The sequence below is a fragment of the Anopheles stephensi genome, chromosome 3 (assembly GCF_013141755.1).
Source record: "Anopheles stephensi strain Indian chromosome 3, UCI_ANSTEP_V1.0, whole genome shotgun sequence".
NCBI lineage: Eukaryota > Metazoa > Arthropoda > Insecta > Diptera > Culicidae > Anopheles > Anopheles stephensi.
Window position 1 is genome coordinate 6,584,885 of NC_050203.1, and position 27,996 is coordinate 6,612,880.

The 27,996-nt window shown below is 45.9% G+C and overlaps 3 protein-coding genes and 1 non-coding gene across 4 annotated transcripts; 2 read left to right on the forward strand and 2 right to left on the reverse strand.

Annotated features, from left to right (window-relative positions):
• Window positions 1-60: 60 nt before the first annotated feature.
• On the reverse strand, window positions 61-5,996 carry LOC118510385. Its single transcript, XM_036052136.1, has 4 exons — window positions 5,783-5,996; window positions 4,729-4,967; window positions 3,723-3,850; window positions 61-2,058 (listed from the first exon to the last, which is right to left on the reverse strand). The coding sequence occupies exons 1-4, from the start codon at window positions 5,786-5,788 to the stop codon at window positions 1,793-1,795; spliced, it is 639 nt and encodes a 212-aa protein (XP_035908029.1). The 5' UTR covers window positions 5,789-5,996; the 3' UTR covers window positions 61-1,792.
• A 3,815-nt stretch (window positions 5,997-9,811) lies between these two features.
• Window positions 9,812-25,784, forward strand: LOC118510361 (glutamate decarboxylase). The gene is made up of 7 exons (XM_036052069.1): window positions 9,812-10,262; window positions 10,340-10,421; window positions 15,179-15,418; window positions 18,546-19,114; window positions 19,205-19,272; window positions 21,476-21,554; window positions 22,195-25,784. Exons 2-7 carry the CDS (start codon window positions 10,358-10,360, stop codon window positions 22,711-22,713), a joined length of 1,539 nt encoding a protein of 512 aa, XP_035907962.1. The 5' UTR covers window positions 9,812-10,262; window positions 10,340-10,357; the 3' UTR covers window positions 22,714-25,784.
• Trnaa-agc lies at window positions 14,885-14,957 on the forward strand. Its single transcript has one exon. It is a non-coding gene; the product is annotated as a tRNA-Ala (tRNA).
• Window positions 25,746-27,748, reverse strand: LOC118510372 (fumarylacetoacetase). Its single transcript, XM_036052097.1, has 4 exons — window positions 27,429-27,748; window positions 27,273-27,356; window positions 26,466-27,201; window positions 25,746-26,296 (listed from the first exon to the last, which is right to left on the reverse strand). The coding sequence occupies exons 1-4, from the start codon at window positions 27,507-27,509 to the stop codon at window positions 25,947-25,949; spliced, it is 1,251 nt and encodes a 416-aa protein (XP_035907990.1). The 5' UTR covers window positions 27,510-27,748; the 3' UTR covers window positions 25,746-25,946.
• Between the last annotated feature and the right edge of the window lie 248 nt (window positions 27,749-27,996).

Below are 27,996 nucleotides of genomic sequence, written 5' to 3' on the forward strand. Positions count from 1 at the left end.
CGGTTAAACTTTATCCCACTTTTTTCGGAAACTTTACACACTAAAAGCATACTCTCCGCGTAAGTTAGTCAGTGTAAACATTTATTTAAACATTGCCTACACCAATACCCGATGCTACGAAACGGCTCAAAGGGTTTTGCTGTTATCTGAAACCCACAGAACGAACATTTTGTGACCGTTTGCCGTAGCGGGCGGTTTGCTTTGTCTAATGTAATACACATAGGCTGGTATTGTTGCGTACATCGAATGCTCCTATCGGATTAGAATAATGTACACCAAAACACATTTTCAGTTGCGCGAAATCGGCACCCGGCTCTGTTGGTAGTTTGCCTGTTTTTTGTTTTTTCGCCAGTATCCTCCAGATACTGTCTGATGAGAACGAGATCGAGATTGAATGCTTTACGCTTCTGTGCAACCCGCTGACGACCAAACAAAGCGCAGTTTCACACAATATACTCTTTGCGAGTTTGTATGTATCACGGGCACGGAATAAGGGAAACATTTACAACATTTAGATATCCAGTTAAAGCGTTTTAGTGTAAGTTTGTTATTTTTGTGTGCGTGTGTGTATATTTGTTTTTGTTTTTCAATTTAATTTAGCCATAATTGTAAAGTTGGGTTTTTGTTTAATGCATTTACTGTGTTTTTTTTTTGTTCAAATCTCCCACCACACTCTCTCATGCCAAATGGTTTATTTGGTATTTATTATTGTCTTTCACAGCATTTTCTGCAATTCTGTAGTTTGCGTGCTTTCGTAAGATTTTTTTTTTTAAAGAAATTGTCAAACTTTTTGTATGATTTCTCCTTCTTCTTCCAATGATTTTGTTTTACTCAATGATGATATGAGATGATCTCTACTTCCGATGATCGCGCTTTTCTTTGTATGGGGATTTTGTTTTGTGTGGATAAAACGGGATGACAGGAAAGGGGGAAACGGGGGTGTTGAGTTTCAAAAACTGGGAAACCGTAAGCTTCAGCACAGCTCTGAACAGAGATGACTAACGTGCTCGTAATCGTAATCAAAATGGTTCCGCTGCATCCTGGCAGCGCTCGAAAGCAGGTTTCGTAAGAGAATTAATCCTAAACAAATTGACACATGGAAGGGAAGTCAACGTCAGGCAGACGCCAGTGGGGCAACGGTGGCCCGTGGTACGCCGTGACGCTTTTCTTGCTTGTTGCTACCTCCGGGGCGTGTACAGCTTCGGTCGCTGATGGCGCGCCGGAAAAAAAGGGACTAAAACTTTGTAACACAAAAATGCCTAACTAGATCAAGACATGTACACGCTAGGGTGGTCTGACCCATCTTGACGGACCGCTACACTTTACTACGTTCGCTTGGACATGGCTGACCATGTCCGGTTTTTGTTTTGTTTTTGGTTTTCATCTCCCACTCATTCGCCTGGAAGCCCTTTTCGAGTGATATTTGTCATTTTTTCATGGTTTCGGGTGAAGTTATCCCGCTCCAAACGGTACCTTATCCTAGTCGTTTAAAATCAGACAGCAGACGCAAGGAACTCAAACAAGCAGGAACGTGTGTGCGAGCTTGCCGGTGGGGTGTGACCCACACCTGCACCACAAGCTCACGATATGTAATGATAATGTTTCGCATGCTCACTGATGCATCCGTTCCGACCGTCTATCCGCGTTCGAGCATTATCGCTCTCGTTAAAGGAAGAAAATTAAAAGAGGTCTCTTTTGTTTTGGGTTTGTACTGTGTGTGTGTATAGGAAAACGGAATGTTTGTGTATTTTGAACGAAATCATATTTCGGCGTGATTTGCCCCGCCCGGGATCTAGAAGAACGGTGGCAAATCACAGTTGCACAGTGTCCCGCCGTCGCCCATCTTGCAAAACATCGAACACAGCTCGTCCCAGTTGGGCGTCGTCGTTTCGTACGCTCCCATCGCTCCGAGCGTGCCCTGGCTGGGGTCGACCGTTCCTTCGCAGCTGCTGCATCCGGCTAGCTGCACGTTGGCCACGGTACAGAACGCCTCGCAGATGAGGTTTTGGTTGAACTGTACCTTCGGCTTGTAACTTTTGCAGCTACATTTCGAAACACCTGTAGGATAAGGGATAAGAAGAAGGCAAAAGCGGTTATTTTACGCCGTTTTTCAGTTAGGCTCATATCACTGAAGAACTTGCTGAAGCTGATTGAAGGCCACCAAGACCGCTTTCGGTGTCAAGCGCCAAGATTCTTCTTTTTTGTCGAGGCATATCACGCTACAAATGCGGAAATGAGTAGCTTCGTGGTCGTTTCTGTGCTACTTCGGGACCGAAAACTGTGGGTCATATATCCTGAAGCTCCTAGTTTACAATACCCAAAGAGGATCAACTGTGACTGAACTATTTGACCCTATCCTGAGTCTATGAATCCTCTACAGCTTTACTTAGCGAGAGCAATGGAAATCAACACGAAAGGGTCGCTAACTATAGTACCATTTAAACAATCTTCTCTCTTCTCTTCGGTGGTATTACAGCCTCGAAAGGTCTCGGCCTGCCATTTTTGGCTTTCTGTGACTTAATTTTACCCGTATCAAGGTAGTCAACCCTGCATACGAGAAGAGGCGGTCTGGACGGGATGAAAACCCCGGTCCTGCCGTGTGAACCCTTGGGCACTGGATCGCCTTGATTTTAAACAAGCTTAGTGCAGAAAAATTCTAAATTACTTATCAAAACAATCAATCAATTAGCAACAATAAGCTAGACTAGTGATATGACGTGCTAGCGAAGTACTGATTGTAGCATAGCCGATATTGTCCGACACCCCATGAGACCATATCTAATTCATTTGTAAAATTGAGCCATTTACATGGTTATTTTAGAATCAAATTAGAAGAAAAATTGTGTTCCTTGTGTTCAGCTAACCTAGAAAGTAATATCATCTCAAAGAAAAAATTGCATACTATTAAACGATTTATAGTTCTCCAGTCTTTGTTATGAATCCTACGAAGTCATTGCCAAAGGTTCAAACTTTACAAAAAAAAAAAAACGATCAAAAGAATTGCCCAGGAAAGATGTCCTAAAACTTCATTACTAAAACTGAGCACAAATATTCTGAACATTTCATCAGTTTTTAGACAAGGTCAGTTAAAATTTCGAGCAGTTCTGAAGATCCCTATAAAGCTATCAAATCAGTCTAGATAGACTCAGTTTGGTCTCTGAAACCTTAGAATATGTGCCGACGGATTTTATAGTCTCGAATTTCAAATTGATCCACTGGATAAATGATCAAACGAGATAACGTTGACTAGAAGAAGTCTAGGATTTAATGCTATGAGGTTAATCGCTTCATTATAATGAAATCCACTTTTTAGAATTGATAATGTAAACCCCATTGCCCAATCTTCCAGAATATTATCCAGCCTGCTTATCATTGGCGATAGCTAACCTTTGATCGATTTCCTGCAGACGAGCCCCTTTTTGTCGTTCGCCACAACATTTTTGCACCATTTTGCCCGTGTAACTGACGGGCCAGAAAGGCGATCAATTATTGGAAGGGATTTAGATATTGACCACAATCACGCGCCGTTGCCTATCTGATCTGAGATCTACACTATAAGGTGCAATCGGGAACAGATCCACGGCACGGTCACGGATTGATTTACAACCATCCGTCCAGCTGATGACCGACGTCAGCGGGACTGATCTTTTGACCCGTGGTCCCATTGCTCTGACGCATACTTGTATTGGGGAATTGACGTGCTCTCGGGCACTTTTACTTACCTAACCCATTGGCACACAGCGCAGGACACACCCCAGCCAGGGTGTCCTTATCCACGGGCAGGTCGGGTGAGTTGGAAGTGCTGGTGCGTAGCCATGTTGACCCGCAGCTGGGACCGCCCAGCCCTGCACTGTGGAGATAGAAAGGTGAGACATGAGATGTAGTTGACCCATTCGCAAACTATTTGCAGGACACTGTGTAGGACCAAAAAAATGCGCAAAATCCGTCGTGTCATTGGGTCAGTTTTATCTGGTCGTCTAGAGCTACTCTAAGAAGCTGTTCGACGATCCCAAACGTCCGTTTATCGCGCAAGGAATGTAAAGCGTTACGATGTGCGTTTCACTGTGGTTCAGGTGTTGTTGTCTGTATCATTTTTATTGCCGCTACCGGTAGCCAGTAAATTGTGCTCGTAATTGCCGCCCTGAAGGCCGATAACGAGACCAATCGGTAGTGAAATATTTCAATAAAAACCGTCACAAGTGTACATCTGAGTCTTGTGAAATATTTACTTGAAAAGACTTCAATTCAGTTGTAATCCCGTCGGCTTTTCTACGCCACAAAGAAGGTGAAGCAATCAATTTTTCCGCCTCACCAGACACTTTGACACAGCATTCAATCTGTAAAAGTTCAACAAGGCCCGAACCAACTTCGTGCCAAAATGAAAAGCGATCAATCATCCCCAGCCTTGGCTTCCCGGTATTAGGACACTTTGCACACTTTGCCGTCAGAAGCGGTAGGATCCCGCCCAAGGATAAAGCGTTGAGTGTTATCTAATTTGAATTATTTTGCACACGGACACTGACACATGGAACGACTTTTCCCTCCGGATGTCCAACTTTTCCCATTCGACAACACCAGCTTATCATCCGGCAAAAATCACACTCGCTCCGTTCCTGGTCACTACTATTTCTAACACACGCACTCACATACACACACACACACACACACGCCCTTTGGCCAAGGATTGCTCCCGGCCATGCAGCGCACACAACTTCTACGACTACTCACCTGCAGAGCTGTTTGCAGGCCAGCTTCCAGTTCACAACTACGCTTTTTCCGGCGCGCTCGTCCGTTTTAGCCTCGTCCGACGGTGGATGCTGCTGGTCGGGCTTCGATTTATCCTTGGCAATGACAAGCGGCACCTCAATCGAATCCTGCGCACTGGCCTTCCCTTCTGTGTGGGCATGCGTGACACTGGCCAGCAGCAGCAACTCCAATCCCAGCACACAGAAAAAGGTTATCGAAGGCTGCGAAGAAAAGGGGAAAAACCCAGGAGCACGGTGAACGATTGGGCGTGGATAATTTAATTCAATTATTTGGGACAAGGGCTGCAAAATCTTATGTACAAAATGGTTAAGGAACCAAAAAGAAAAAAAAGAAAACGATTTGAAACGGCAAAGGAGAAAGATCAACTTTTGCTTCAGCACCAGCACGGGAACTTAACTGCCTTGGGCCCCGCGTTTGGTACTGTCTTCAAGGCAAATAGTGTTGGAATCGATTCGTGGTGGTGTTTTTTTGACATCCCAACGAAAGAAAAACAAAAACGAATTCCATCTCTGACCAAACTGGGGGGGGGATCAGCTATGTGGAAATCATAGTTCTAGGAGCTGATGCTCCAACCGAGTCCATGGTCCAATGAATACGGAACCCGAATGACTATTGTTAGTTTGTTTTTTGCTGCTTTTCTGGAGATGAAATTCATGCTCCAATAAATGGCAAATAATTTGTACAAACCCTCTGTATATTAATTAAGAACCGAGAAGGATGACGTGCTTGTCATCCAAAGCATTGCTTTCACGGCACAAAATATGGAAGAAGCTTTAGATATTGTAAGGGAACCAGCTAATCCACTTATCGACACCGAGCATTAAGCCGTGATTTGTAAGACGCGTTTTAAGTGTTGTGTGTCGTATCACTTCAAGTATCTCCACACACTTTGCTCCAACAATCACGGAAGACTAGGAAGGATTTGTTCTAGCACTGTTCTGTCACCGTGAGCTTGCTTTGACAGCTCTTACAGCGCCGTCTCTTTGTGATCAAACACCACCTGCATGCTACTCACTTTCATGTTAATTAGCTTGATGCACTGCTGCAGTCTCTAGCGGCACAGTTTTTGGCAAACAGCGGCAGCTTTTTTATACTCTCGTTAACCCTTGCGCTTGAAGCAATGCCGGGTCTGTAGGGCGAAACAAGAAATCGGTGTTCTGCGTGCACCCGATCGGTCACCTCGATTATCACTGCACGAGCCGTTCGGGAACGGGCCGACTTTTTGTAACCGATTGCCTATCACATCCGCGGTTGGAGATTAAAACGGCTCCTTCAAATGGCTTATCAGTGCGACCCGACACCGCGGGCTGATAAGTGTCGCGTCCCGCCGAGCCACACCGGTTCCGTATCGATCCGTATCGGGATGGGATCAATTATCACGGCACGGCACACAGGAGAAGCGATGTCGTAGCGATTATCTTGGCCACGACGCCTATCCTAAGCTCGTGAACAGGCCGAAGCACAACACAGCATATGGTGCGGTACGAAAACAAATGTAGCAAACTGCTGTTGGAATTGTTTGTTCCGATTACTGAGCTTTCCTTATCGAAGACGGGAGGGAGTGGAAAAGCTTTTAAGGTAAGCACTTACCTAGCACAATGTTTGTCGTATCAATAAATCTGAACTCATCCACCCGTTGTGGTGGATAGCGAGTTGTTGGTTAAATCGTAAGTGGTTTAATTGAATTATCTTTGAGCAAATGAATGTGATGTAATGGCGAGCGAGAACGGTTTGATCGATGTGCTTGAGCAATTTAAGTTGCTCACGAAAACAAGTTTAAGAGTGAAGAGTTGGTTGAAAAGGTTGAAAGGAACTTATCAGGCGAACGTGGTCTAGAGAAGCCCTCGACATCACTTACGGCCTAGAGTCTCCGTCGGGCAATCCAACATTTCATCCTTGCTGGCGAATACATTAGCGCCATCGCTCCATCTCAATCTCCATCTAAGAAGACTGGTTTGATCGTCCGGTGCTCTTCTCATGACATAACCAACCCACTAGAGCCAGCCAGATCTAATACGCTACACAAATGTTAATCTAGTGAGTCATTTGAAGTACTTCAAGACATCTTCGTATAGAGCTCATGTTTCCATAAGTGAGTGGAGATGTTTCCTGAGGCTATGAGTATGAACCTTTGGTAGTAGGTACCCGACATCTGTAGGCTTACTATGGGGTTTCCTTTTGACCCGAGATAGGTGAAGTTTTAGATGACTTCAGCTACCTATCGGTACATTTTCCATGAGAAAATCAGTAGTGTTAGTAGAGGAAACTGAGGGAAACATAAGGAGTTATTGAAGTCAGTAGCGTACTAACCTATGAGCGGAATTGGCGGCCGCCAGGGGCCTCGTCAGGCAGAGAATCCCAGAAGTCTTAGTAGTAGACAAGGCCATACATAAAGACTCTCGTATAAATGGCTTCGTGCAAGGGCCTCAATTCCTATGCTCCTGTTTCACGTCTCAAAATTTTACGGCTGCGCCCTGAAGAAGATGTGAACCCGGTTACATGACCTGTGGACCTCAGTGTCTACTCGGCACTCAATGTATTAGAAGTAGTAGATAGTAGAAACAGTAACAGAGGTTGCAGCAGCATCAGAAGTAGTAGTTGTAGTAGTAATGCTAGTACCAGCGACGAAGGTAATAGAAGTTGTAGTACAACACGGAGGTTAAGAAAAACTATATTGAGTAGTTCGATTTACTTACTTATTTATCCGGCGTTACAACCGCTCCACGGTCTTGGCCTGCTGTCAGGGTCCAGCGCCGTCGTCTGCCAATCGATTATCCACGCCGTTCTGGCGGACGTAGCAACGCCATCACTCCATCTCACTTTGGGTTTACCACGCCTCCTCTGTCCGTATGGACGGTCTAAAAGGACTTTACAGGCTGGGTTGTTCGGTGTCATTCTCGTACAGCTCGTAGAGCTCGTCATTAAAGCGGCTCCTCCATTGTCCTTCCAGACATACGGGGCCAAAAATCCTTCTGAGCATCTCCCTCTCGAACGTGGCAAAGAATGTTTCGTCAGTTTTGGACAGAGTCCATTTCTCAGAGGCGTTTGCGAGTATTGGTTCGTCCGTCGGGACGGGTATTTTGAATGGAGAAGCTTCCACAAGCTGTAGTATGAGTAGTTTGACTAGTTGCAGCAAATTAATAAATTCGAACAGTTTAATAAATTAATCAAACCAATGTATTCTAAGAAATCATAACATGCATGTCATTAAGATACCTATTCATGTTAATGTTACATCCTTAAAGAATTCGTCCAACATTTATAACCGTAAAAGTTCCGTTCCTAATCAGATTTCGCGTTCATCTTCATAAAATCGCCCACTTTCCTCGTCTGGTGCCTCATGTATCGATTTTTTAACCTCCAATATCTGTCGAGAGCGCAGCTAGCAGTGTTATGAAAAGGGTGCTATCACATCCACTTGCGTCATTTAATGCCATTTAGACGCAGTACAAATTTGCACTGCCTGCATTATCTTTTTTCTCTCCTTTTTTTGTAAATTCCACAATGTATTTTTATCGATTTTTACAGTCTCGTTGTATGCAGTGGGAAGGGGTTCTCACACGTGTAGCGCACTTATCGTGCTCTCGTCTGTGGCAAATGGCGAGCCAGAAAACAAAACAAAAAAAGAGCAGGATAGTTCAACTCCACTGATTCACTGATGTCACATCTGGGCACACGGTGGAACTGGTGCATCAGATGGCCGGGACTTTATGGGCCGGGCTTGAGCTTTGGGAAAATGGGTTAATTTGTCGCCAGGATTATTGGATGAACGCTCGTGGCACTAATGCACAAACATAGTGCCGTGCGGTGGGACGCTAGCGTTGTAAAATGGTAATCCGTTTACATGCGGTCACTGGTGCGGTGTCGCTTATCGGCGCTAAAGTTGAGCCAAACAGAATCGATGCTGCTGTAGCATTTTGTGGACTTTATTGACTTGTTTTTGATGTGCTTTACTGATGCTTGGTTGGGTGGAAAATTGGTGTTTTCTAGAGTTAGCAATAAGGTGAAAAGTTAAGTAATTAAACGCTAATCCATTTACATAACTCTGGAGGAAGGCTAGGGAAGTTCTAGACGGGGACCAAAGCAATTCTGACGAGTCAAAGTGATGTGAAGCTTAAAATGTCATTAATAGAAGTTTTGAATTGGTCAAAAGTATCTGAAATAATATAAAATACCTAATTGTTACCATGAAACATATAAAAAAATGGACCGTGATAAGCCATATAGACCACATGAAGAGCTTTCTCTTCTCCACATTCGTTTGACGTCATTGGACGCCATCAGCCAACACTTTTTCCAACCATAAAAGCAACCATAATTGGATGCGACACCGGAAAGGCTTTCCCGTTCCGGATGTGGACGAAAACAGCTAACCTCAAACGTGGTACGATTTTTTTGCGTACGAACGAGGCTTTTTCGTCCCTTTTTTCTAAATCGTTTTAATGCTCGTTTTGTATGTGTGTTCCAGTGAAAGGATTCCCGTCACCCTTGTGGGCACCATTTTGCATAAATTGTCCCGGATGAAAATGCTTAGTGCCAAAAACACCTGCAGCATGTTTGTTTCAAAAGAAAGTCCAGTGGGACAGCATACGGACAAAAAAAAAGTCGGCCAACAGTTTTGTAGTAGCTCTTGGCAGAGGAGAATTACTATTTATTATTTACCCGTTGCAACTCGGTTGTAACCATTTTTCCACCGTTGACACGTTGGCGTCGGCCGATCCGTCGGTGGATTTCGATGCAAACAGAAGCCATTCCCCACAATCCCACACAATCCTGTGGAACCGCGTGGGTGGCCAAAGTACATAAAATATTCATCTTTCCCCTAGAGTTGAAGAGGGGAACGCGTGTCCTTGTGGGGGATCCTTTGTCGGTGTGCGCACGGCACGTCGGTGTGTAGCTCCGCCTTAACCATGATGGCGGCCGGCCAGGTCAGGCTGCGAATGCTCTCAACCGTAGTGCTGAACGATGACGTAATGGATGCTGGGCGGTTAGGATTCTATGTGGGTGGCTGACACCCGAAAAGCTCCAGCAGAATCGTTCTGCTCGCTGGTGAAATCCTGCACAGCCATCACAGCTCGCGAGAACGTCGGACAGTACGGTTTTGTTTCGGAGATCTCAGTTCTGTGTGGTCCGTCCGGATAAGGAGTGTGATTGTGTGTGTGCGATTGATACGCGTGAGTGTGAAAGCAAGGTGAATTTTGTGCGTGTCCGCGTACGGCATTGAGAATTGAGTCCTCCAAGCAAAGTCCGTTTGTACCCCCAAAACTTCCCAACTCGCTAGGGGTCAGTTAGGGGTTGTTTCGCGTATCGACATTTTCTGGCCTGGTTGTGATAGCGTATCACACAGTTTGTGTGTGCTTGCGTGTGTGTGCGTTGCAGAACTGTTACATAATCGTTACAATCTCTAGTGTGAAAAGTCGTCAAACAACTATCTAATTACTAGAAGGAATTTACTCTGCAAATACTCTCTAGCCAGAAGGAAACGCTATCAAAAGGTAGAATAAATTCAAAAAAATTAATTTTATCAAAATATAATAATATATAATGTTTTCTTCCTTTCGAAACTCCAAAGCACAAACAAACAGCCACAATGACGTCGATAAACGTGGAAAAGTATAAACTGTCCGACAAAACGGCAAAGCTCACAGCGAAAGGTAAGTGCTGGAATGCATTACATAACATGGGAAAGACATATTGCGCAACAATGGAAAAATTCAGCAATAAGAGCAAAAACAAAACTGCTCCGAAAAGAAAATGGCGCAATAGATTAATGGCTTAACACATAAAAACTAATAATTTGAAAATCATTTTACTCTTATCCACGTGTTCGAAGAGAAAAAATGTACAAATGGCCTGCTTCGATTGAAATGGCGCCTCTTGTTTGACTCTCAACTCTACACCCACCATGTTGTAAACGCAAAGCTTTAGTATTGCTGTAAAGAAACGGCTACTACGATGCTTTTTACCAACCTGACTGGGGCTTATAACGATCGTTCATTAATTTTACAATCCAGCCCCATTTCTTTTAATGACCTTCATTCAGGACGCCAATAAGGGTGCAAAGGAGGTTGATTTTTTAATGCCCCAAAAGCCATGTATGGTCCTCTAGAAGGCTTTGGTACGATGCGCAGGATCTTACGAACGGTTCATGCGCCATAAACTGTGCGTTGCTGTAAGCAGCTGAAATTGATATCGGAAATGAGCTTCCATTAATTTGCTGGATGGCTACGACATACAACTCCAATGAGATAGGCCTTCATGAGATAGAGGCTGTATATAAAATAACGTACTAAGGAATAGGATCCTAATAGGAGTTTCCCAGAATCAAGAAATGGTCCTTGGACGGCGTAAATCAGGCTGCCCAAAGTTACTATGCGATTGACGTCATCGGATGTTGTTGGTCTGGGAGGAAGCGAATTTTTTCGACTGGTTCCTGGATGTTGCATAACACAGAACGAGTTCTTGCTGAGTATGCGCATGTGTTGTACTGGGTCAGAAATGGTTGCGGTTTTGTAAACACATCTATAGGTTGCCCAAAATTTGAATTCTTCTTCACGACGGTTACGTCAGTGAAGGGCACCAACAATTGATACTAAGAATTATTTTAGTCAACAGTTTTTAAGTCGTTTGAAGCTTACAAAGCCTACGCAAAAAATCGGCCATCACGCATCACATCTGTCAGAGCAAATGCTGACGCACTTCGTCACAAGTGTTACTTCCGTTCCGCCAGGAACAGATTGCGCCCACTGGAAAACCATGTTTGCTATATTAAAATGTTTGCCTATGGGGTTTGAAGTGTTGCGCGTGGGGTAACTGTCTGTCTGTCTGTCTACTCGACTGATAAAAAGGCAAAGGAAGTACGTCACCCAAATGACGTACAGCAAAAACCGGATTGTAAAACCGTGTCCCTTCAGGATTCACTTTTGATTACTCCTGCTGGCGATACTGATGCTTAGGGGATCATTTCTGTGTGGAATGTTTTGAGATTTTCCTTCTCATAATTCGGCGTGCGATTTGTAAAGAATCCTTTAATAAATGTTTGTCCAATAACGACCCTCGGGCAACAGGATGTTTCGACTCATGTTTTCTCTTTGTCCACGGCGGCCAAAAACATTGCCACACAGTGAAGGGGAAGAAAACTGCGTAAAGGAATGTGAAGAATGTGGCCGTTTATTAAATTCTGCTTCCCTGAGCATTTCCTAGCGCATGCAGCCCGACACATTCCACCGTGACTGGTTCGTTGTGAGTGACGGGGAAAGAAAAATAGTTCTCCCCTCCATTTTCCGTTCTGCATTCCACGTTGCACATATTTCAACGGGAAACAGTTGATAGGAAAAACAGGAAAAATCGTACATGACAGGCACCCCATCTATGGTGCGCACTGGAAAGCGACAATTTCCCAAGCCTGAGGGTCGTGCAACGTACATCGGGTGCGTGTCACTCGCCACCGTACAGTGACGGGGACGCAAATATTTGGCTACCGATATAAAACCGATTATCTACACTTTAACGGATCGTTAGTTGCAGACATAATTGAAATCACTCGTGCGCGACAGCCAAGAGGCAGCGGCGTCGGTCTAGGGCTACTGTACCGAACGAGAACAACAAACCAGAAGCCAAACGGCACGAGCCATAACGCTTCTCGGGTTTTTGCAAATGCGCTTGGACCTGTCAGGAAAATGCAGGACACGCACTATCCCACAGGTTTTGTTTCTTCGCTGCTTATCATCATTTCTTGTGCCAGGGGGGAAAGTTTGTGCGAAGAAATGTACCACCCGTGCCCGGTCTCGATCTCGATTGCATCCGGTTGTGACAGGTTGGGCGACGGTGTTTGTTACCTTGTTCGGTTGAAGTGACCACTCATGCGAAGGATTTTGTTATCAAGAATCATATTGTATTGTATTGGGCAGAATGTGTACAAAGCATGAGATGAAGTTTTGCAGATGAAGGTGTAGCATTGGCAGATAAGAGGACAGATGTCAGGAACTTAGAATGGACTTGGGAGTTTATGGCTGGAAGCACATGGCTGTTGATTTGATGGCAGGATACACTTAGCATAATAATAATATGAAATAATTTTATATAAAAAAATTTAAACCATTAAGACACTTTAACAACACATAAAAAATTAAAATCCCAGACATAAAAATCGCTTATAATCAACTTCGAAAGTATTATATGCATAAAACAATTGATAAAGGCAAAAAAGAGATAATAACATAACTAACAAACTAAAACTAAAAGGATAATTGAATAAAAATTGAAAAACAAAACACTAAAAACACGGAAAAACAGGAAACAGACAAAACTGACATAAAAAGGAGCAGAGCTCACTTCAAACAAACAAACACTTCAAAACCACAATGTAATATCTCGAACCACAAGTCCTCCCTTCTTTGTTGCGTTTGATATCAAATTTTGAACACCATTAGAAACTTGTGCGGCCAAGTGGGAGAAAATCAATAGCGAAAAGGTGCAAAATAGATTTATCATTATAGACATAATCCTGTAAGTTATGATAACCGCTCGGAAAGGATGTGATCCTTTTGTTCGGCGTTCGACGTCCAAAAATGGCACATCGCAGGAACAAAGAAGCATCCGAGCACGGTTCAAGAACCGTGCTGCACAGGTCATCTCTTCTTCATGGGTCAGAGGAAGCAAAGGTTATCTGAGTTTGGTTCTCGTGGATTGCCCAACCAGATGCCAATCGTCGTGAAACAACGTCGCCCTCCTGGAGGGAACGAAAGAAAATCAATTTCCTATTCATTCGCCACCAGGATTAGGATCCCTATGATGGATAGACGTATAGAGGGATCGGTCTGGCAAGTCAACCGTAGTGCCGTAGTCTATAAAAATCGTTTTTCACCATTTTCCCGATGGAAAACACCACCACCCACACTGTACCTGTCAATACTGAACTTCATTTTTTATCTAATCCTCTGGTCGGTGGCCCGCGCTGGTGATGGCTCCCTAGAGAGAGAGATGCTTCGGTGGCTTTGGTCGAGTGCGGCTTTAAGATGGGATGATGGGTCGTTGGGCTTTACTGTCCTTCGCGTCAGCAGTGCGAAATCATTTCGATCCGCTTGCACCCAACACAGCTAGCCCAGCTAGCGTGTGTTCCATCGGCAATCCTTAATTAAAACGATATCAACACTAATTGCTCAAATAAAACACATTCTTTCGCTGTCGAGCGGGGGCATTCAATTCCCAGTGCGTTGTTTAGCACGTTGATAGACGAAAATAGGGAAATAAATAGCCTGCGCCATGTCACAAGCAAAACCAAGGGTGGAGTTCTGAGTTCTGCACAAAAGGGGACAGGAACGGATCCGTACCGAGAGCAGGAACTTTAATATTAAAATCCCTTCGAGTGCGGAATTGTTGCACAGGGTCGTCTCTTGAGCGTCACAGCTTGACGTTTAGCAAGGGCGAACGGGGCGCAAAAGGAACAATCCACTCGGCGGAGTCAGCAGTGAGGTGGTAGAAATGCCGAAGGTTCAACCGACGAGTTCCACAAGGGGGGTTTTTGACAATATACCAAACCAAGCAGACGGTTCTCCCCTTATACTGAGCATCGTTTTTCTTTTCCTCCATCGAAAAGGTTTTGTTACACAAATAATTTCTAATTGAGGATTTCTGCGAATAGTTTTTAAAGCCACCCGAAATATTTGAATTTATTGCACTGGCTTTATAAGCAAAAGTTTATAACCAAAGGATTATATTATAGGAAATGACTTTTTTTTGTTGCTCTAGTATCTAGTACGCATTGACAAAACGCTAGTCATAGCGCCGTCGGAGGTTAGTACCGATGGGTTGCTTAGATGTATCCCCACTGATCACATTGAACGAGGCTATTTTTAAACACCACACCCAGGCACATGTGTCTCGGCATTGGCGGCCTTTCACTCGCGGAGGTTCATGACAACCCGACGCGAATGTTGATTACGCGATTACAGTACCACGCGCTGCATACTGTATTTATGCTGACGCACGCCTTTCTCGCCCCACAGTGAAGGTGGGGCGTTTAATCGGTTCGCGAGTGCTTTAAACCAGTTCAGGTGATCGAAAAAGTATGTTATGGTTAGCAAATGTACCAAAACAATGGTAAGCCATTCAACCAGGGGATGTAGCTCAGATGGTAGAGCGCTCGCTTAGCATGTGAGAGGTACCGGGATCGATACCCGGCATCTCCAAAGCCGCAAGATCAATCTTTTTTAAGTTAGGTAAGATTGCGGTGAATGAATGGTGAGTTTATTGTGAATGAAAAATTGAAGCTATATTTGAGTTTGAATATCAGTTATTCATAACACAGTGTCAATCACCCGAAACCTTCTAGCCTTATAGCTATTAGCTTTAAAGTGGGCATTTCAATAAAATTTTCCCTTTTTTCGTCTCTCTTTTTTCCCCGTTAAAGACATCATCCCGTGCGTACAATCGGCCGATTCGGCGGAAACGCGCGAGTTCCTGAACAAAATAGCCGAGCTGCTGGTCGACTACGTTAACATACAGAATGACCGGAAGGAGAAGATCCTTGACTTCCACCATCCGGAGGACATGAAGAAGCTGCTCACGCTGGACATCCCGGAGGATGCGGTCACACTGCAACAGCTGGTGAAGGACTGTGCCATGACGCTCAAGTATCAGGTGAAGACAGGTAAGAAGGGGAGGACCGGAACAGACCGGCTACGGACGCAACCATTAAATCTCGACCCGGCCATTGTTCAGACCGAACACGGCAAACTCCCCGGGTGTCCGTTTTTTGCGCGTCAAAGCTGGCGCCATGATGCGGGTTTTGGGTACGAAATGGGAAAATAAGTGAAAACAGACGTAAATCCGGCTCAACATCAAACCGAGCCGTACAGCTCGAGTTGAGCAACAACAACAAATTGGGCTGTTTGGCGAGATTTATCCGTACACAGTTGGACGTGCTCAGCGAAATGGTTACAGGTCCAGGACTAATGCATTTGTGTAGCGGGAGCGGATGTCCGGAACAGCTTGGAACTTCCTCACAATGTGTCGTAATGTACGGTGATTGAATACAGAATGTGGAGGACATTAGATACGAGGGTGCCAAAAATCATTTATCAAACCTACCGAAGTGGGAAAGGTAAGCGGTTAACCTTGTGCACAACGCCACCTTGCTGTGAAGGAACTTTCTCATTAGTTTGGCCATTTAGAAGTAATTAACTTCTCTTCAGAAAAGCTGTGCTTAACAACCTCGGCAAGCCTTCTTATCTCTCGGCGGTGCGAAGTTTCCATTACATCTTCAACGCAAAAAAATGGAACGTATGTCCCCGGATATTGCCTACCTTATCTCACAGGGCTGGTGTCTTCCTGCGTCGTTGCTTCGGGATACTTCCTGCCACAAGCTTCTTCCGCTTTTTTCACTCCAGATAAGATCCCTCTCGAGCTGGGAAGCTAAAACATTGTTGGGGGATGAAATTCGACACCCCCTTCAACTGGGTATAAATCTGGCCGCAAGAGTCATAATCTGGTTGATTTCTTTTCACCTTTTTTCGAGAACGGGAAGGATGAGTCGCGTATGATGAAGATATGACACACCGAAGTCAACTTCCAAATCACCCTAGAGCTAGTGATGTAACTAGAAAGAGGAAAATATTTTGGATCGTAGTAGACACAGACGCGCTATTGAATGTGTCAAAAAGTGACAGAAGGGGTTGAATGGGAAGATTTATTTTTTCCTCTCAATTTTGAATTATTTTTCACTTTTGGGATAAAAATACAATTCCTTTTCCTCTTTTATTGAATTTGGAGAATGTAAGAAAAAAACAACAAACATATTCTTTTAAATAGAAAATTCCTAGCTGTTTCCCCCGATTCAACAGCATTCCTGGTTACCGTCAAAAAGGGGGCCCCTTTTCATCCCAAGGACACGTGGCCAAGATTAGATCAATAAACAGCAATAAATAGCGGGGAAAACGCAAGCCGACATTTCCTGTCAGAGCACAGGGGAACAACGCGTCGCAAGTGCCAGCGATGCGTATGACGAGGACGTCAGCCACAGCAGAACCTTTGGCTTGGTGAGGCCTGGCAAGTGAAATATGTTAATGTACGATGAATGAGGATTAAATTTGGGAACGTTCGGCTCTCTCGGTGTGTATGTTTTTTAAGGGCAGCCCTGAGTTTCTCATTCACCCATTAGAAAAGGTCGTTGATGACGTTGCCATCGGGACGTCGGGTCGGAGAGTCCTTGGGGGTAGCAGATTGAATGTATTTTATTACCACCTAATTCCATTATGCTTGAGGCTAAATTCTCGCCGCATGAGACCACACAGGAGCGTGTGAAAGAGGTGGTTCTTCACTCGAAGGACAATGGGAATTTTAAACCACCAAGAGTTCTTGACGTTGCGGCGACCAAGTGTTATGGAAATCAATTGCCAGTGTTTATTGTGGCGCGTTGTGATTGATTACGGTTTTTTGTTATCACCTCAAGAGCACTCTCCTCCTGTTTTAATTAATGATGAATGAGTTTAGAGTGTGATGAAAAACGGCCTCTCTGGGGATGCTACTACAGTAGGAAGTCAAGCGAGATTTTAAGCGAAGGCCTGTTTATATTAGAAATACACAAACATTTCATTAGAACTCTGACTTGTAATCAATTTATTACACCTTCAATGCAACCAAAAACCCACAAAATAGCTCAATTTTCGGTCGGCTCTCCCTTCAATTCAATCTCCACAATTGAATTACAACACTTCAAACACGGCAGGATACCGACGGCCCTTATCCGGCTAACCGGAAGTGTCGGAATGATGCAACATTGCAAGGACCCTCCTCAGGAACGAGAATTGTTAAACTGATCACTATATCGCAGGCGAAAGAAGAGAACGGAAGATACAGCAAGAGAGAGCGAGAGTGAGAGAGAAGGAGAGATCGAGTGCCTACTTTGATTTCCTCATCGCATATTCGATTCGGCTCGATGAAATAGTAATCAGGACGAATTCTTCTCGGGCTATCGATGAGAATTGAATCGAACGTCCGGGCTCGTGGTCGAGATTATGGTCGCAAGGGTTGCCTAACATCAGTGTAATCCACCCATTCCAAGTTGCTGCGTAAGTAAGCGAGTGTGTCACTCTCCCGAGGGAAGCTGCCGCTGATTGTTGACATTCTTCTCCATCTTCTCCAGCTATGCAACAGCAATAGATTAGCCATTTGCCGTGCTTCCGATCGCGGAGACTTCGGCGAGATTTTAATCCTTTTCACAAACAAATAAACAGATAGAAACACTTCCCCTTCAGTGTTTGTCTGCTGGCAGCTCTTTTTTTCTGAGGGCACGATTCTGAAGGGATGTTGAAAATGGCCAGCATCTGTTTTCGGTCCGATAGTGGTTGAGTGAGATTTACATAAGCCTCGCTTCTGGAGGAATGATAGAATTAGGAGTGCGGTTGTGGGCATAAAATGGCAAGCGGACATCGTTTTTCCATCCAGTAGATGGGACTGTGTGTGTGTGTGTGTGTGTCTGTGTGTGTGGGTAGCTCGCTTGATTTGATAGAGTGTCGCTGATGCTACTACTGGCTCATCAAGAACTGGCAGGCAGGTTGGATTATTACGCAACATTTAGCAGGAAAAGTGATTGTTTTGAAGGCTCCCTTTGGGCGCCCAGTGGCCCTAAAACCCCGGTCCCGAACAAGGGACTTTACTCCCATAATTAATGATCTCAGCCTTAAAGCCTTAAAGCCCCGGGATCTTCTTTAGCGAATGCTGAGCAGCTTGATGGATTGGATCGGATAGAACTGTATTAAAGTATCGCTTGCTTTCAGGACATCCCCATTTCTTCAATCAGCTGTCGTGCGGTCTGGACGTGGTGTCGATGGCCGGCGAATGGCTTACCGCAACCGCCAACACCAACATGTTCACGTACGAGATCGCTCCCGTCTTTATTCTGATGGAGAACGTGGTGCTGTCGAAGATGCGCAAGATTATCGGCTGGGACGGCGGTGATTCGATTCTTGCGCCCGGCGGTTCCATCTCGAACCTGTACGCCTTCCTGGCCGCCCGGCACAAGATGTTCCCGAACTACAAGGAGCACGGAGCGCGTGCACTGCCCGGCGAGCTGGTCATGTTCACGTCGGATCAGTGCCACTACTCGGTGAAGTCGTGTGCTGCCGTCTGTGGGCTCGGTACGGACAACTGTGTGATGGTACCGTCGGACGAGCATGGCCGTTTGATCCCGTCGGAACTGGAGCGATTGATACTGGAGCGGAAGGCACGGGGACAGATACCGTTCTTCGTGAACGCGACCGCCGGCACGACCGTGCTGGGAGCGTTCGATCCGATCAATGCGGTGGCGGACATCTGCGAGAAGTATAAATGCTGGTTCCACGTGGATGTGAGTAGACGATTGCATACTTTTAGGCGCCAGTGGTAAAGGAAGACGAGTTGAAAGCCCATTTCAATGCCCGTTTCTCGATCATTTCAGGCCGCATGGGGTGGTGGACTGCTGCTGTCGCAAAAATACCGTCATCCACGCTTTACTGGCATCGAAAGGTACGTACGGTGGTGGACCATTCCATACTCTCCAAACCTTTCCTCCGGACTCGTCCTTCTACACCAGTCAAGAGCTGCAATTAGCAAAACAACGCGCTTTAATCTTCTCGGCCCCGTAAACGCACCACTGAAAGCAAACAATTGACAGTGAAAGAAGCATGCCAGCGTTGTAGAGTTCAGAATCCGAATTCTAGCGCCGTTTGTTTGGAAGCGAAGGGAAAAAAAGTAATTTCCCGATCCCGGTCACAGCTGTTGGCGCGAGGTTATTATGTCGGTGAGGAGACTTTAATCACTCACTCGACTGTCAAAACGGTTGTCGGTCGAAGGGTCGACAGCTAGGCCCTGTTTTCTGGAAGGCCCTTTTCCATCGTCGTGCACCATGTGTCCCGGGGACGCATTATGTTTGTCAGGTCATGCTGTGAAGCAGGTTGATAGTAGCGGCAGAAGAAGCCGGACCCGAATGATGTGCATTTGCGTTTGCATTCAATTCCTATGCTGCTATGCTGCTCACTTTACAGAGTGAGTCCTGTCTGTATGGAAAAATCTTTTCTTTGTTATGTGCTTCCCTTGGTGCGGAAGAAAAATGCGAAAGGAAAATTAAACTACCTAAACCGTAAAAGAGTCAGGAAGTTACCGTTTGGTACGCCAAGTGATGGTCGCCCAACTGGCAACATCCGGTAGAAAAACGCGACCCTTTACAGAGTTTCCCTCCAAGGAATGCTTATTGATTTTCGTTCATCTCGCATCGCATGCCGGGTGCAGATTTTACGGCGTGACGAGAACGGAACGAATGGAACGGAATCTGCTGTAACTAATTGTTACGAAATTAAATTCCTCTAGAACCACCAGACCGAAGGGATGGGATCGGTGTAACAGCTTGCAGGACATGTGCCAGTAATGGACAGGATTTTTCGATTTTATTTTAATATTTGCCCTAAATATCTCATACAGAGTGGCTTCAATTTTGGAACTCCAAATTGCTTCGATTGATGCACAATTAATCAAAAGCCTTACACTCCACAAAAAAGGCCACAAAGTTAATTGAACGCTTAGAACACAAGCGGCCCAAAATCTGTCCAATCATTAACACTACCACTCCATCAGTGAGTCGTCAACCGGTGGCTGAAACCTCGTCATTAGCCTAAAAGCTTTTCCAGATTGACGACGCTCGCTCGGCTCGGCAAAATCTCCCAAAAACCCGGCCCCGGTGAAAGCCGGCTGTGAAAGTAATTGTTTGAAAATGAATCGTAATTTTATGATAATCCTTCTGCGGTAGACCACCGAGTCGCGCCAAAGCCATCCAGGAGGAGTTTCCAAGGCTAGCTTGTTTTTTGTGGGGTAAATGTAAATTTTAAATTAAATTACAAATAATTAGCGTGTGGTGCAGCAAACCGTTTATGAAATTAAGTTTTATTGCTTTAAATGTAATTAACGGGAATCCATTATTGCTGGAAAAAAACATGGAAAATGAAGAGCAGTTTAGCCCACTTTACCTGTCACAAAGGGATTAGTGGGACGCTGCAATAATTAAAATCGCTGCCAGAGTTATCATATCCGGCACGATACACTGTAGGAATTACAAGAACCCGTCTGGTAGGATTATGAGAATTGAACGTGTGTGTGTGTGTGTCTGGTGTTTTAGCAAATGGCTGGTAGCATTACTTGGCTGACTTGTTTAATCCCTGCACGAGAAATGGGCACACCTGTGCTATCAGGAGCACTTTGCGCTGGGATGCACTCAGATGTGAACGCTTCGAATGAGGATTTCGGCCGAGTTTGAAGCTTGAATAGGAAAGGTACCATTCTTCGAACTCAGTTTGAACAGTAATTTTATTAATGTGGAAAAGCGTATGGCTCTGATAAGTAAAGTTGCATTGCAAACCCCATCAACCTTCCTGAGCAAACACTGATAAGCGACGCGAGCGAGCCTGACTGTTTATGCAAATTCGGCACTCTCAGCTCATAAAAAAGGTAGCCATCCGTTTGTGTACATAAAATTAATTCTTAAACACTCCTCTGGGTGTTGCGAGTGTGGTTGCCGGGATGCTGGGAAAAATTTGTCACCACCATAGGCCATGGTAGGGAACCGGGAACCCCTTCTTTATATGTTCAACGCAACACACGCCGGTGTAAATGTCAGCTCTTTTTACACCGAAGGGAGAAACTGCTAACCTCCCTTATGTTCTGCTCTCCCTTTTTCCAGATGCGACTCGATCACATGGAACCCTCACAAGCTGATGGGTGCACTGCTGCAGTGTTCGACGATTCACTTCAAGGAGGATGTAAGTACCGTCAGGGGAAATTTTACATTTACAGTGATTGAAATAGTTGTACAACTGCTGGCGCTTCGCCCGAGAGCTAGAAGAATACTTTGAAAACCTTTTTTTTCCCCCCGGGAACACCGGGCGTGCCTCATAAATCAGGCGTATTTAATTTGCGCAATACGTTACCCATCGTTATGACGGCGGTTGTGGCAAAAGGCGATGTGGGAAAAACAAAAACACGGAGAAAATCGATCAAAGTTGGCAGAGAGTGTTTTTTCTTTCGTGGCATCAACTCCAACGCCCGACGAAGATGAAAGTTTAGTCGCGTAATCCGTAAATCCCAGGCGTTCCTCCGGAGGTTCGGCAATTGTGGCCATTGCTGATGATGAACACGTCCGTAAATTGATGAACCATGTTTTCGGTGAGCTGGCAGTTATTTGCGCTAGCGATTGATTGCTACCGAGCGGAACTGGGTAGGATGCTGAGTAGGCGCCCGCATTTTGCACACCAGATGTGTCGGTTTCCAACGGCAACGGTTGCCTTTAATGGTGGAAGTTTTTAAAACAAGGAGTGCTTCTGTCGCAACACTGCGGTGTATTAAACTTTGAAGAAGTGCTGATTGTCTTATTTATCCTGTCTCTCTCCTGTCGCTCTCCAGGGTCTGCTGATTAGCTGCAACCAGATGTCGGCCGAGTACCTGTTCATGACGGACAAGCTGTACGACATTAGCTACGACACGGGCGACAAGGTGATCCAGTGCGGTCGGCACAACGACATCTTCAAGCTGTGGCTCCAGTGGCGCTCCAAGGGCACGGAAGGTTTCGGCAAGCATATGGACCACCTGATGGAGCTGGCCGAGTACGAGGTGAAGCGCATCAAGCAGCAGTCGGACAAGTTCTATCTAATCATGGAACCGGAGTGCGTGAACGTGTCGTTCTGGTACATTCCGAAACGCTTGCGAGGCGTCCCGCACGATGCGAAGAAGGTGCAGGAGCTCGCTAAGATCTGTCCCATCATTAAGTCGCGCATGATGCAGTCCGGAACGTTGATGGTTGGCTATCAGCCGGACGACCGTCGTCCGAACTTTTTCCGCTCGATCATCTCGTCCGTGGCGGTTACGGAGGCGGACGTTGATTTTATGCTGAACGAGATCGATCGTCTCGGTCAGGATCTGTAAGAAGGTAGTAGTACACACACGCACACAGTAAATTGTTCACGCCAGGACAAGGCAGAGAAGAAGTCGTCCTGAGCACATCGTACTGCCCGCCCGCCGGTTGAGTTCCCTAACCCTGGGCGATGGGGTACGGCTCAATCGTGGGGGCAGCAGTTGCATTTTAAAAATCGAAATCAACCAATGAGTATCAGTTGTGAAGACATATCAATATCTTCAACCAAGTTGTTGTGTTGGCACGCCAAAACGAGAGAAGCGTAACTAAATGCCAAAAACCCGCCCTTTTCCCCCCCTCAAATCCAGCTTTATTTATCTTAACAGATCTGTGAGGTTTGTTTGGAGAAGCCATCTTGAATCGTTACTTAGACACGTGCAACGTTAGACGAGATAGTTGCTAATAGTTTATTTACCTCTCTATATCTTAGTAAATTATGTCAAAGACATATCACCTGGTTTGGAATCACCTTCCTTGTTAAACGGATGCATTTAAATCTTTCCCGGTGATAGTTTAAGTTTAGCGCTGCAGAAATTAGATCACGAGCGTTAGTCAACGGTAACAGCCCATACACACATTCCGAAATCAACTATTTACTCGAAATCTTGACTGTTAAAAATTCTCTCCCTCTGAGCCCATAATGGCGCCCGACAAGAAAAAAACAGCGGGGAAGAAATATATATACAACCAACAAAGAAAACAAAGCATACAAACGCTAGAGAAATATATATATACATATGTACACAATCTCAATATACATATATATACACGCAGAAAAAGGAATATAACTGTAACAAGCCATACCACGCCATCCCCTATTTGGCCTTTTACGGGAAGAAGTTGAAAGTGACGGATCCGTCTGTCCGAGTTGAGGTTGTTTTGGCATAGACGTTCCTTATTTCTCCTAAAAGAAATGCTCCAAAAACCGATCTTCATCATCGCTGTACTTAATAAGGGAACGACCCCCGGAACCGACAGATCAAAATCCTTCCTGAGGTGGGAAACCATGCGTGGAAAACCGGTCACAAATCCTTGCATTTAAACAGGCATTTTAAAGACGATTGTGTAGTGTTTCGAGTGTTCCAACAGCAGAATGCATTTATTAACCAGTTGCGCATTAAACTCGAGCTGCCATTTTATCGGTTATCGTGTTGCATTTAAGTTTAAGTATCTTTTGTCCCCAGTGTCCGACACGGGGACGCTGCTCAGCTGTAGACAATTGTATGTAACGATATGTAAATAATTAGGCTTCTAGGTCTGTTAATGCTTCAAGTCTCCTACCGTGAGCAGGGAAACCCGGAACCGAAAGATGTCTGCGTCTGAATGTCCAAAGACACGGTGTGCGGTTAGTGAGGGCCAAGATAAAATCCGAGAGGCACATGGAACGTAGAGACAGAGCTAACCCTGACTGAGAATGTTATCGCCCAAATGCGCGCGAATAATTGTTGAACGAGCTGTGCTGTAGAAAAAACATGACAAGAGTTGGTTCCCCCGATAAGATAGGATTATAATGATCCCCGTGTGTGAGTGTAATCTGCGAGATGGTTTTTAGAACGGTTGTTAAGTGTTGTACCAGAGTCTAGTCGCGGTAAGGGACTGATGGGCATGCCATTCATTCAAATGTGTTTCGCCAGTCGCACGAATCTGTTGCATCCCTTCCTGTTGTATTTGTTTACGCGCATAGGTTTAAGGCTAGCTACTTTCCGTTCCGTTACAGAGCTCCGTTCCTTTATTTAGAATACGTTTTAACCGCCGCTACAAGCATTTACGCGATGAATGATGGGAGAGAGTGGTTAGGAGCGCGTGCCAACGTGGAGGCCCTGTACGATTAGTAGAGACACCGTCAGCCTCCAAAACAGCAAGCTCCACCAAGCAAGCGTTGTATGATTTTAGTAGAGTTCTAATTTTAAGTCACGCTTCCGCTCCGTGTCCGTGCCGGGTATGGCCTGAGGACGGAGGGGCAGGAAGCCAAAAGCAAACAAACAAACAAACAAACACGAACGACAAAATCACAAAGTCTTCCTTCAAATGAAATGTTAATTAATCGACGATTCGCGCTCACTCTCAGATACCGCTCGTTTGCTGGGACGGGGGACGGTGCGGCCGCCAGGTCGCCTAACCCAAACAGCCGTTCTGTCTGTATATTTCATCTCGAAAGTGATGTGAATCGTTTTATGTAATGTATAATGGTGTGAAAACAGTGAATTATGCAAAAGTAGACGAAAACAATGCAGTAGCTCCTTATGCTAATCGTACCGTGTGAACCGTGATCGAGGGGGACGGAAGAACGATCGCCATACGATTAGCAATTGACACATGCAAAGGTTACGCGCTATTAGGTTCGCTTCCGTTTTGCTATCCGGTATAGCATCGCAGGTATAACATAGTAAGGCTGCGTTACGGACAGCTACATACACGAGAATTGGTGCAATACAGCTCCAGACATGTAATCGCCGCTAACGTGTTACTATCCTTTCCGCAAAACTTCCATGGTCTCTCCCACACGAGAGCCGGGACATTATTAGCCAACGAACGCAATGCAATAGTCGAATGCAACAGTCGTAATGTTTAAGTAACAGCAGCCGAAGTAGTGAAAGCACACAACAACAAAAAAAATCACATAGAAAATGGACACCTTTGCCCCGTAATAGTAACAAAACAGTGGGGCAGGACCGGGGTTCAAATCCCATCCAGACCAGACCGCCGCCTCCTCATACTCGAAGGGCTTTGACTGCTACGGGTCTCAAACTCAAGTCACGGAGGGAAGGAGCCAGGAATAGCAGGCCCCAAATCCTTTCGAGGTTGTGGTGTCATTAGAAAAAAAGTAACAAACAAGTATAGAAGAAAACACACTCAAGAGAACAGAAAAACACACAGATAAAAACCAATAACAGAAAACATTAAACGAATCCCCCCCCCCACTTACCTAGATGTTATGTGTTGTTGAAAAGAAACTAAATAAAACTGAATATGAACGAAACGAATGAACGGAAATGGAAGAAGCAACGAAAGATGGCAACAAGATCGTGCAAACGAAGAAGGATAATGCATTAATAAAGGCGTATAATATATGTATTGGAAATCGTAGTTGGAAACAAAAGGACGATGGCATGCAGCACTCTCTCTCTCTCTCTCTCTCTCTCTCTCTCTCTCTCTCTCTCTCCGTCTTTCAATCACATTTCCCAATACATGCACAACTGAAACTGGAATATATATATATGCACCACCGGTAACGATTCGGCCATCACTCGAACGGTGTTGCCGGAAGTACCACACCGACGCACGATCCGAACCCAATCCTCAGCCCATCTTCGGTCAAGCAGTGGCCGCGGATTACGACCTCATCGTTGTCCTGTAGAAATTTGCGCGACTCCCCACCACCCAGCGGAACCGGTTTCGTGCCCTTCCAGCTTAGCTCCAGCATCGAGCCGAACGAATCGGACGCATCGCCACTGATCGTGCCGGACGCCATCAGATCGCCCGGGTTCAGATTGCACCCGGTAACCGTGTGATGGGCGATCTGCTGCAACGCCGTCCAGTACAGGTTTCGGTAGTTCGAGCGGCAGACCGTCGTTGCTACGCCCGTTGCTTTCGCTGTTGCGCACGAGCAGAACCACGAGAAAGATGGGAAGAAAGGGAAACACGTTAGAATCGGAATGTATTCAAATGCGCGGCGACTGATCGCGCGCCCAGAACAGGTTTCACTTTCGATGCTCCCGAACCGGATTAGCTCGCTCGCGTCGCAGCACAGAACACGACTTACGCTTAATGTCGACTTCCAGTTTGATGTCGAAGTTGAACTTCTGCTCGTGCTTTAGATACGGGAAGGGAGCCGGATCCTGCGGGAAGTTGTCGACCAGGAACGGTTCCAGCGCTGCCACCGGTACAATCCACGGCGAGATGCTCGTGCCGAGATTCTTCGCCGTGAACGGGCCGAGCGGCACATACTCCCACTTCTGTATGTCCCGTGCACTCCAATCGTTCATCAGCACGAAGCCGAACACGCGCTTGGCGGCGTCCCCCACCGACACTCGTTCTCCCAGCACGGTTGGTGGTCCACCGACGAAAAAGGCCATTTCGAGCTCGAAATCAAACAAGCGGCAGGGCCCGAAAGCTGGTTCGGCACCGTCCACCGGGAGCGTTTGGCCGTACGGACGGCGAATCGGTGTACCGGACACGACTACCGAGCTGGCCCGCCCATGGTAACCGACCGGGAGATGCTTCCAGTTGGGCATGAGGGCGTTCTCCTTGCCACGGAACATAACCCCGACGTTGGTGGCATGATGGATCGAGGAGTAGAAATCCGTATAGTCTCCAATGTTGGCCGGAAGATGCATTTTCGCATCGGCTTGTGGCACCAGCGCACGGGCCTGAAGGGCGGCATCCTTGTGTAGCGCAGAACCGTCGAGCAGAAGTTCCTTGGTGATGCGTCGCACTTCGGCCCACGCGTCGCAGCCCAGTGACATTAAATCGTTCAGCACGGTCGCTTGAAGGGCATTCTGTAGAAGGGGAAGGGATTGATGGGCGATTTGTTATTTCTTTGTTTAGGAATGTCTTTTACTGTGCTTACCCGTACGCTTTCCGGATAAAAGCTCACAACCGCCGAAAGATCGAGGATCTGCTCACCGATCGCAACTCCAACGCGAGCCTTAGGCTATTCAAGGGGGGAAAAAAACGAAGGCTTAGCATCTTTACATTTAATAACTTTTGTTTTCTAATATCTTACATTGCCAGCGGTGCTAAAGACTCCGTAAGGAAGATTTTCGATGGGGAAATCACTTCCCTGTGGCACGGCAACAAACGACATGGTACTGCTGGAAGAACGCACAGGCACGGAGCGATAGAAGTAGGGAATGCAGACACAAACCACAGTGACTAGCGTCGACAACCACAAGCGGGCGGCTATTCTGTTTGCTTCCTTACGATAGCGGTCTCGGTAGATAACTGACCATCGAAATCCACAAGATCCGACCGTACAGCTCGGGTAGCGCGCGTCCACACACAACCGGTGACGACGTAGATGATGACGGGAGCTGGAGGACGGCACAACTTGTTTACGAGGTGAGTTCGGAATAGTGATGGGTCGATACGGTTCTTTCGAACCGGATCGAGCCGGAATCGAGTTCAACCTGTAGGTTCAGCAAGGGATACGCGAATTCGAGCCGTGGGTTCGGGTTCGACCGGTGGGCGCAGCGAGTTCGGGAACTCGCTGGAACTAGGAATACGATCCGAACGATTCCGGCACAGGTTGCGGATGGCTCCGACCCGCCCATCACTAGTCTAGAACCGTGAGA